Raw genomic sequence first — 10,999 nt, 5'->3', positions numbered from 1 at the left:
TTTCTTTGGGATAGGAACAAATATCGATCTCTTCCAGTCAGTTGGCCAAGTGGTCGTTCTCCAGATTTCTTGGCACAACTTGGTGAGCATGTCCATGGCAGCATCTGTTAACTGAAATATGTCAATTGGTATACCATCTCTTTTTTCTAGAGTCAACTAAAAATTTGCCCTCTGATGGCCTAGTGGTATGTGGTTCAAGTCACAAGCGTTCTGCGGAATAAAGATAGGCAATCTTAAAATGGGCAAGATTAACTGTCTCTGACTAAAAACCTGCTGAAGGTGTCAGCTGTGGGTCGGTTCTGACTCTGTGGTACTCAACAACAATAACAACAACTAGATTTGGGCAGTAATTTTTGAAAAAAGACTTTCAAAGCTCTGATGGCCTAGTGGATACAAAGCTGCACTGCCAACTCAAAGACAAATGGTGTATGTCCACCAGCTGCTTCTGCAGGAGAAAGATGAGCTATCTCCTCCCAGGCAATTTATAGCCTCTTAAAATCTGCTGGAAGGTCAGCTATGAGTCAACAATAACAACAGAGAAGTAGAAGTATTAAAATTAAAATAAAAAAGAAAAAGGTTTACACTGGCTATACAGTATTCCATTGCTTATATGTACCACATTCCTCAAATAGTAGTGGCATCTACTTCCTAAACAACATGTCTCCAGAAACTCTATGAATTCTGATAAATGTCGATAGTTACATAAAGGCTTCAGGCCTTTTGTTCATAGGGTCGCTATGAGTCTTGCTCAACTTGAAGGCAATTAACAACAGCAACAACTCAGTTCATAGGAGAAATAAGTCTTGATACACACTACAGTGTGGATGGAGCTAAGCTAAATAAGGTATTATAAAAGGAAAACTACTGTCTGACTACACTTAACATAAAAAGATAAGAAAAGGAAAAATAATTAAGACAAATGTTCATTTCTCTCTCTTTCTCTCATTCTTTGTAACTGACTAGTTGTCTCTCTAGTGGATCTCCTGGCTGTAACTCACATTAGGATACGCCTGTCCTCCTCCCAGGGAGGCACTCATAGATTCAAAAGACCAGAGAAGTAAGACTTTCAGTTTAGCAACACAGCTCCATATGAACTATACCACTACAGCACCCTTGTTCAGCTGTAGTGGCAATCAAGTCAATATAATTTAAATCTTTAATGAAGTATTATGTAATATCCATTAAACTGAGAGATAATTTAATAACATTCAGTGCTAAGAACAAGCCCCAATACTGGCAATTTTGAATCCATTAGTTGCACCAAGGAGAAAAACAAGACAATCTGTTCATATAAAAATTTGCAGCCTTAGAAATCCTAATGTTTAGTTCTACTCAGTTCTGGAGGAACAGTAGGAGCTGGAATCTAATTGACAGCAGTTAAGTTTCATTTGATGAGTGCTCCAGAAGTTGTAAAGAAACTCGTGTTTTGTTTTATTTTTTTCAGGGAGATCTGGTGGTCTAGTGGCAAAGAAGCTGCACTGCAATCCTGAAGGCATGCAGTTCAAAACCACCAGATACTGTGCTAGAGAAGGAGCAATCTCCTCCTGTGTCAGTTGGATCCAATTCGATGATACACAAGAAAGAAAGAAAGAAAAAGCTATTTTTTTTTTACTTTTTAAAATACATTTTCATGGTAATTTCAAAAGATGACCCTGAGGGAGCTAGTGGCAAGAAGCTGTGCTACAATCCTGAAGGCACACAGGTTTGAATCCAGCAGATGCTCCACTGGAGAAGATGGGGCAATCTCCAGATGTGCTAGTCAGATTCGACTCAACAGTACACAAAAAGAAAAAAACAAACAAACCAACAGAACAAAAAACTCAGGGTAGGAAAAAAAAAAAAAGATGACCCTTTCTTTTGGATTAACTCACCTGGTCACTGTATTTTTTGGTAATGTGAAGGATGCTTGCGGATGAAGAATGTAATTACTGGCATTGTCTACCAAAGCATCCACTCTTACAGTTGGTAAGTTTCTGTCATCAGGTTTCTCCTCAGAGACATCTTCACAACAAGAACAAAATATTGGCATCTTGAATATCATGGGAACATGCGCCTAACCAGAACATAGTATTTGTAATGGGAACAGGAAGAACTGTTCTGAAGCTAAAGATAACAAAACTTATACTTGGTCCAGAATTTATCTGACAAATTTGCTTTCTTTTAAATTATAATACTATTGACTGTAATTTCCTAATTTTTTGTTTTAATATTTTTATTCGTTTTCACACAGTAATTAATTTACACTGTAGTTAATTAATATGCATTGTGTTTTATACAATCTTTCATTTACACTGTTTCATGCATATACATTGTATTTAATATAATTAATTACCATTGATCTATGCTTATTATTACCCTGTCTTTTCAACTCCCTAATAATCTTTCCTATTCCTTAACCCTCCTCCCATCCCAATTCACCCACTAAACTCTGCTATCCCAGTGATTTCTAGCCTTTTCTTTTTTGACCCCTACTCCCTCGCTTCTTCCCCTTTTGGGCATTTATAAACATCTTACTAGTCATCTATTTTTTACAATAATGGTTTTATCAGTATTTGTTGCTATAAGACTGGATTAGTTAACTCAGCCTGTCTCCAGACTATTGTGTCAAATGGTATTTTATAAAATTGTTACTCCTTAGTGCTGCTTATTATTCCATTTTGTGAATGTATCACAATTTCACAATCTATTTGTTGATGGGCATTTGGGTCGTTTCCATTTACTTGCTAATGTGAATAACGCTGCTATGAACACAGGTACACTATTTCTGTCCTTGCCTCAGTTCTAATTTCCCTGGGGTATATTCCTAGCAATGAAATAGCTGGGTCATAAGGAATTTCTATGTCCAGATTATTGAGGAAACATCAACCTACCTTCCAGAATAACTGTACCATTTTACAATCCTACCAGCAGTGCATGACAGTTCCTATCTCTCCACATCCTCTCCAACAACTATTGCTTGCTGTCCTGTCAAACTCTGCTATTGCTACTGGGGTAAAATGATTATCTTATTGGTGGTTTGATCTGCATCTTTTGGATTAGCAGTAATTTTGAGCATTTCTTCAAGTATTTGTTAGTCATCTGAATGTCCTCCTTTGTGAAAAGTCTTTTCATGTCTTTTGCCCATTTTGTTATTGGGCTATCAGTCTTTTTCTTGTCGAGATCCTATAGTATTCTATCATGAAACTGCTGTCTTAAATGTCATTGTCATATGTTTTTTTTCCATCCTGTAGGTTTCTTTTCATCTTATTGAAAAAAGTTTCTGATGTACACAGGGACCTGATTTTTAGAAGGCCCCATTCATCAATTTTGTCCTCTCCAGTAGTGCCATAATTAAGCTTTTATAACTTAAACTGCTTGGATATAAATGTACAAATAATTGCTATGTTACGTGTTGCAAATAACTTCATGTAAAGTTAATACTTTTTGTTTATATGCTAAGTTTATAATGTTTTCTGCAAGCTATTTTTTTGTTTTTCATTTTCACGGGTGTTAACATAGACAAAGTCAGAACCTTAGGATAAATGTATTACCCTAAATCATTAGCTAACAGAGAGTAGGTTGAAAAAAGGTATAAGTTTGTTAGGAAATCACTGCAAAAGGAAAGGAAGAGGAAAATTCATACTGTTATCATCAAACAGGTAAAGAAAAAATAGAGTAAATAAAAAGGAAATGGGAAGCATGATTCTCCTTTCTGAAACTAAAGGATCGAAAGGAAGAAGAGTCAAGAAGAGGAAAAGGTTTTTTAAAAAGCATTGCATCACATGGCTAATGAAAATATGAACATAGAAATCCCATATGACACAGCTATTCTCACGGTAGGAATGTAACCCAAGGAAATTATAACTGAGACACAAATGGAAATTTGTATACCATTGTTCATAGCACCATTGTTCACAACTGCCCAAATATATTAACCACAATGAAATGGATTGAGAAACTGTGGTACTTTCACAAAACAGAATACTACATAGCACTTGGGAGCAATGATTTAGAAAAATAATAAATAACTTGAGAGGGACTGAGGAGCTGAGTGAACTAACTCAGTCTCCGAAGGACCCCCTATAAGGCTATTATTGTAGAAACAGAAAGCTAACTAATAAAACATGTATGAGAATCCAAGGCAGAGGAGGGTGGGAGCAGAGGGGTGAGGATGGGCAGAAGGGAAATCATAGGGTCATACAATTTGGTGGGTGAAGGGAGGGGGTATAAAAGAAACAGGAAGTATCCAGAAGGGATCTGGAAAGACAAGGCAATGGTGGGTATAAATCAATGGTGATTAATTTTATAAAATATAATGAATGGGAATGATGATATGAAGTACAATGTGAATGAAGTATAGTGTGGAACACAATGTATATGAAATTTGTAAGCAAACCAATACAAAATAAAAATTTTTTAAAAACAGCAAAAAAATTTATAAAATATAAATGTAACTTTCTCCTTTAGCTGTTAGAAGTACATTCTTGTTACAGTTACTATTATTATTACTGTAATTATAATTGATAAGAATTTCTTTTATGCTCACTGGTTCTTTGGGAACAAGCAAGAATCAACCAGCCTCATAGAATTCCAAATTGAAATAGACAGCTAACCTAAACAGGAGTTGAAAAAATAATCTTGAAATACATTTGAGACAAGAAATCGTAATAATTTCACCTAAATAATTTTAGCACAAACATTCATGAGGTGACTTTTATAAAACACTTATTCTTCAAAACATTCTCAAATTCCTTATATGCCATTATTACTTACCCTGGGGACTATTTACATCCACAAGCTGTTCCTGAGGTATAATCACTTGTGCCATTTCTGTTTGGGTTGATGGAATTACTTGAAGTACATGTCCATTTTCTGATGGGCTGGCTACAATCATCTTGGAGACATACAAAACAAACTCACTAAATGCAAAAGCTTATTGTAATTTAACACTATTATTAGATAAGTAAATTTTTAAACACAGTGTTTCCTTTATAGGGGATACTAACATGTGTTGTTGTTGTTATGTGCCATCGAGTTGCTTGAGACTCATAGCGACCCTGTATACAAGATCCCTAAACACTGCTCTATCCTGTGCCAACCTCGCTGTCTCAAATACACTCATTCCCACCACTCCACTCACAGAATGGATCCATCTCACTGATCGCCTTCCTCTCCTGCGCTGTCCCTCCACTCTCCCAAACATGATGTCCCTTTCCAAGAACCAGTCCCTCCTTACAATATGCCCAAAGTATGTCAGACAAAGCTTCAGAATCCCTGACACCAAGGAGCATTCCAGCTTCACCCTCTCCAGGACAAACCTGTTTGTTCTCCTAGCAGTCCATGGTATATTCAACACTCTTCCTCACTGTCCAACTCTCCGATATCCAATTATTTACAGATGAACACATTAAGATACGTATGAAATTTTTCTCAGGGCTCACAATACAAGTTAAAGACCGCATGGATTCAAACTGGGCAGTATAATCTTACAGACCTAGCAGTATGATTCTATAGTTTAGAAACAAGCACCACATTAATCATTAGACACACAATGCTATCTAATTACTTAGTAATCTGAATAAATCTCTGACCGAATTTAATTAGGTTACATTTCCTACTCATGTCACATACTTAGGTATGTTGCTAGGTGGGGTAAATCTTTGGAGATGGATATCATCTTAGAAACAGAAAGTCAGCTAAAAAGAGGAAGACCCTCAACTAAATAGATTGGGATAGTGACTACAACAATGGCCTTACACACAGCAGATATTATGAAAATGACATAGGATCAGGCAAGATTTTGATCTGTTGAAAACAGGCTTGCTATGAGCCAAACTTAACTCTATGGCACCTAACAATAAAGCAGAATATATAGGCGCAAAGGTATAAAAACTTCATAGCCACAATGGAACAGTTAGAGGGATCAAGTCAGTGTTTTTCATAGTCTAAGGGACATTTAGATCAACTAGAACAAAGTCTATAAAGACAATGTCCTACATCCCACTTTGGGGAATAGTGCCTGGAGTTTGTGAGTGGATAGCCTAGTGGCAAGAAGTTGCACTGCAATCCCAAAGACACATGGTTCAATGTCACTTGCTGCTCCACAGAAGAATGATCAATTTCCTTCCTGTATGATTAAACTGCTTCTGAAAACCTGTGAGAGGATCAGCTACAGGTTGGTTCTTAACAACAAAAACAACAACAACACCTAAGATACAACCAATGGCCTCTTTTCTCATCCAAGAAAAATAAGTGAAGAAGATCAAAGACTCAAGATCAAAGACTCAAGGAAACAGTGAGTTGTACTAATGGCTTACCTCAACCATGACTTCCAATATCGTGAGACTAACTCAACCACAACTACCAACTCAAAAAACTCATTTCCCAGTGCAACAATGAATGAATGAAAACCCAAAATCTCTGTAAATGTTCATTAAAACTAATAAAATTTAATAATAAAAAAAAACAAACAAACTCATTTCCACTGAGTTGGAATTCACTCATATTTGACCCTTCAGTGAGTTTTCAGGGGTTTTAAACAGCACAAGAGGAGAATGTTCATCTTTCTCCCTTAGAGTACCTGTTAGATTTTAACCACCTGCCTTTGGGTTGGTAGCACAACTCCTTACTCACTAGCCCTCCCCTTATAAAAAAGATACTAACAAAACATCTTTGTTAAATAGTATAAAACTGGTTAATCCTATATTTACCATTTCTGTATTGGAACCCCCCAATGATTGCAGTTCATATTGCATAGGTTGCCCATTTTGGTCCACTAGATGGAAGTGCTCTGCAGGAGGAGGCTGTGTCTGAGGTCCTGCTATATTCTGTGATGGGAGTGAGTTATCTTCTTCATGGGTAGTAATGGGCATAACTGCAGACAAGCCATTTTCTCCAAAAGAAGGATTGCTGGAGTCCATACAGGTTAGATGCTTTAGAAGAGGGGAAAAAAATCACTCTACATGTTGCAAAATACTTAAATATTTTTTTTTAAAAAACTCGTGTGGAAAGACACTAATTTTTCAGTAAATTATTAATTTTATATTTTAAGAGCTATCAATTCATACAATTATGAAAATAGTTTTTAAGTGATTTTTAAAAATATTTCATTACCTTAATTTTATTAAAGTTATCTACAGAATTGAACCAACAATGATGAAACAGAAATCAATGTAAATACAACATGCCTCTGAAAACTCTATGAACCTTGATAAATGACAACAGAAAGGCTTCTGGCATTTTGCTCTTGGGGTTGTTATGAGTTGTACTAAACTCAATGGCAATCAACAACAACAACAACAACCACCTAACTTTATTAAGGCACACGATTTTAATCCATCAGCTGTTACATGGGAGAAATGGGCAATCTCCTTCCATGAGACTTATTGCCTCTGAAAACCTGGTGGAGGATCAGTTATGAATAAGTTCTGATTCCAGGGAACTTAACGACAACAACAATTTATTATAACAACAACAACAATTTATTCATAACTTTAAGGGAAGTTAATCACTTTATGTTTATTTATTGTTGTTGTTATGATGTGCTGTCGAGTTGCTTGCGACTCACAGGGACCCTATGTACAAGATCCCTAAACCCTACTCTACCTTGTGTCGACCTTATTGTCTCTGACACACCTACCCCAATGCCCCAGTGACTGACTCAACCTTTGTTATTATTGTTATGTTGTAACGTGCTGTCGAGTACATCTCATAGCGACCGTAAAATCAATACAGCTGTGTTCTGTTCTTACACCATCCTCATCATCTCTGACATACCTGAGTCCATTGTTGCAGTCACTATGTGAATTCATCTCATGAAAAGTACAGGTAATTAAATATAAAAATTCTTGAATATATTATGTATAGCCAATATTTATTAAGCATAAAAAGTTGCAAAGATGCATGTTATTTTCTCCCAGAATTGAAAAAATTTCCCAGTTTGCTACCTACCTCAAACACTTGAGCATCTGTTTTTGACTCTTTGCCATGATGATTGACTCTTAAAGAACAATTAGATTGTTCCATACTGCAAGTATATTCAATTCCATTTTCTTCTATTAGTAAATAGCTGAAAGAGTTAAAATATTAGATCAACCAAAAATATAGTATTTTTATGGAATGTTTTATCCATTTACAGGTTTCTTCTCTCCCTTTCTGTGTTAACTTTTATAATTTAGGTTAAATCATTCCCATTCTAGGTAGGAATGTTAATATTTTTGTTAGATGTCTTGCCAAAACACTACTATATAATTAAGGTAGAGCAAAGATTAGTGTCCTTATCCTAAATTACACTGTGTACTGTCATATTAACATTGCTTTTATGTGACATGGTTGAGTTATGCACTTTCAAATAAATAAGGAAATGTGAAAAGACTGTGGCAAAATGTAGTTTGAAAGAACTCTGGAGATGGAACAAAAGTTAAAGGTTTTCCTTCTGATGACTGAATGAAGAGGTGACTTGTGACTGCTTTGAGACAAAGCCTGCTGGATGATGGAAGAAACCAGAAGGTTATTTGTGCTGCTGAACTGAACCTAGATTTTCACTGAACCTAGACTTTCACTTGTTGACTGAGAAGCTGTCTGAACTAATTGAAGAACTGAGTCTTGCTACTAGTCTGGCTTGGGGGTACTATTTACTAAAGTTGGACTTTAACTAAGTGATATTCTTTATCTTCCCCATCCCCCAACCTATTTACCTAACAAACCCCACAACTGCAAGTAAAGACTAAATCAACTGCAATCCCAGAGGCACATGGTTCGAATCCACTAGATGCTCTGCCGAGGAAGGAGGGTCAAATCTGATTTGACAGTACACACACACACACAAATAATAATATAATAATTTTTTTAAAAAAAGACTAAATCAATCTACAACAAACACTGGAACCAAAGAAACATAGAAATAGGAGCAGAAGCATAGAGGTGGCATGTCTAACCATGTTACTATTTGTTTGGTACTATGATGTAATTGATGGAGACAGTTTACCTTTATGAAAAAGGTAGAAGTCAGACTTGGCCATCCCCATGTTACCACTGTTCCTTATACAGCATCAAAAACTTTCTATAATAGGGTAAAAAGAAAACCCACAGACTGGGAAAAAACAAATGGCAATGACATTTCAGATAAGAGTTTCATAACTAAAGTTTACAGAATACTACAAGGCCCCTACAAGGAAAAGACTGCTAACCCAATCACAAAACAGAAAAAAACAACATTAAAAGACTCTTCAAAAAGAGGGATATTCAGATGGCTAGCAAACAATAAGGAAATGTTTAAAATCAATAGGAATCAGAGAGATGCAAATAAAAACAACAATGAGATACCATCTCACCCCAGCAACAGAAGCAAATTTTAACAATACAGCAAACAATAAACAATGGAGAGGATGCAGAAAGACTGGAACTCCAATGCACTGCTGGTGGGACTATAAAATGGTACAACTGCAATGGAAAGAAGTTTAGTATTTTCTCAAAAAGCTAAACATAGAAATCTCATATTCCCAGCTATTCCACTGCTAGGAATATACTCCAAGAAAATCAGAACTGAGACATGAATGGAGATATATACACCTAGGCGAGACCAGTCCTTGGAGAAGGATATAATGCTTGGGAGGGTGGAGCGACAGCACAAGAGAAGACCGTCAATGAGATGGATTGATTCAGTGATCAGAGTAATGGGAATAGGTGTGGCAGAGACAATAAGATTGGCACAGGATAGAGCAGGGTTTAGGGCTGTTGTACATAGGATTTCTATGAGTCACAGATGACTGGAGGGCATATAACAATAACAACATGTTCACAAAAGCATTATTCATAATAGCAACAAAATGGACATAGTCCAAATAGCCATCAATAAATGAACAGACTAAGAAACTGTGGTACATTCACACAATAGAACACTATGTAGCACTAAGGAACAAATAGAGACGGCTGCCTAAGCCCACTACTGTGAAAATAGGAGGACAACCAAGCAAGATCTATATAAATGTTCAAAAGGGGAACAGGGAAAGGAGGAGAGTGGGGGGAAAAAGAGCAGAAAATCACTAGGATATCAGATTAGTGGGCAGATGTAGGGGGTGAAGGAATAGGAAAGATTAAATGGGGACTTGAAGAGACTGAATGATAAAAGATGTACATCAAAATAATTACATAAAATATAATGTAAATGAGTAATATATAAAATACAGTGTACAAGAATGAGACACAATGTATGTGAATTATTGTATACAAACCAAGAAAGAAAAAGGGAAAACTCATTAAAATAGGAAAACAAGCAGACAAAAATATCTCAAAAGACAGTCTGAATGTAGAATGTAGAGCAGTAAATGGAATTATGATGATCAAAAGACCTGAACAGAAGATGTCCATGGATGTCTAAAGAAGATAAAGTATTATAATGACATGATCTAGTTGTAAAAATGAGTTAGAGAGAAGTCTTTTCTAAGATCTCATCTAGTTCTAATCAGTGTTTCTAAGTAATTTTTTATGCATTTTATCATTACTTATTGACTGATTTCTATACGTAATGAAAAGAAAAAACAATTGTATTGTAAAAGAAAGTTTTTACCAAGTATGTTTAAAGTGAAAATAAAGTCTGGCTGAGTTACTTGTTAAAGTGAAATTATTTGCTCTCAAGAATATAATTTCTAAAGTTGCTGTTGTTGTTGTTATGTGCCATCGAGTCGCTTGTGACTCATAGCGACCCTACGTACAACAGCCCTAAACTCTGCTGTCCTGTGCCAATCGCACTGTCCCAGACACTCCCATCCCAATTATCCCAGTCACTGAATCAATCCACCTCATAGAGGGCCTTCCTATCCTGCGCCGTCCCTCCACCCTCCCAAGAATGATGTCCCTCTCTAAGGCCCGGTCTTGCCTCAACACATGTCCAAAGTATGTTAGACGGAGCCTCAGAATCCTTGCCTCCAAGGAGCCACCTGGTTTAACCTTTTCCAAGACAAATCTGTTTTCCTAGCAGTCCATGGTATTCTCAACACCACAGCTCAAAGACATCAATTCT

The 10,999-nt window shown here is 36.3% G+C and overlaps 1 protein-coding gene across 1 annotated transcript in view; it reads right to left on the bottom strand.

The window, feature by feature from the left end:
• CARF (calcium responsive transcription factor) overlaps window positions 1-8,004 on the bottom strand; it is an 88,160-nt gene extending 80,156 nt beyond the window's left edge. The window contains 4 exon segments of the mRNA XM_006889151.1: window positions 1,872-2,001; window positions 4,753-4,873; window positions 6,690-6,911; window positions 7,930-8,004. Coding sequence (XP_006889213.1) covers window positions 1,872-2,001; window positions 4,753-4,873; window positions 6,690-6,911; window positions 7,930-8,004 — 548 coding nt within the window.
• Between the last annotated feature and the right edge of the window lie 2,995 nt (window positions 8,005-10,999).

Source organism: Elephantulus edwardii, unplaced genomic scaffold (genome assembly GCF_000299155.1).
Source record: "Elephantulus edwardii isolate Elephantulus edwardi_28Jun2011 unplaced genomic scaffold, EleEdw1.0 scaffold00075, whole genome shotgun sequence".
NCBI classification, from domain to species: Eukaryota; Metazoa; Chordata; class Mammalia; order Macroscelidea; family Macroscelididae; genus Elephantulus; species Elephantulus edwardii.
The sequence above is the reverse complement of the archived record's forward strand: the minus strand, read 5'-3'. Positions and strand labels throughout refer to the sequence as shown.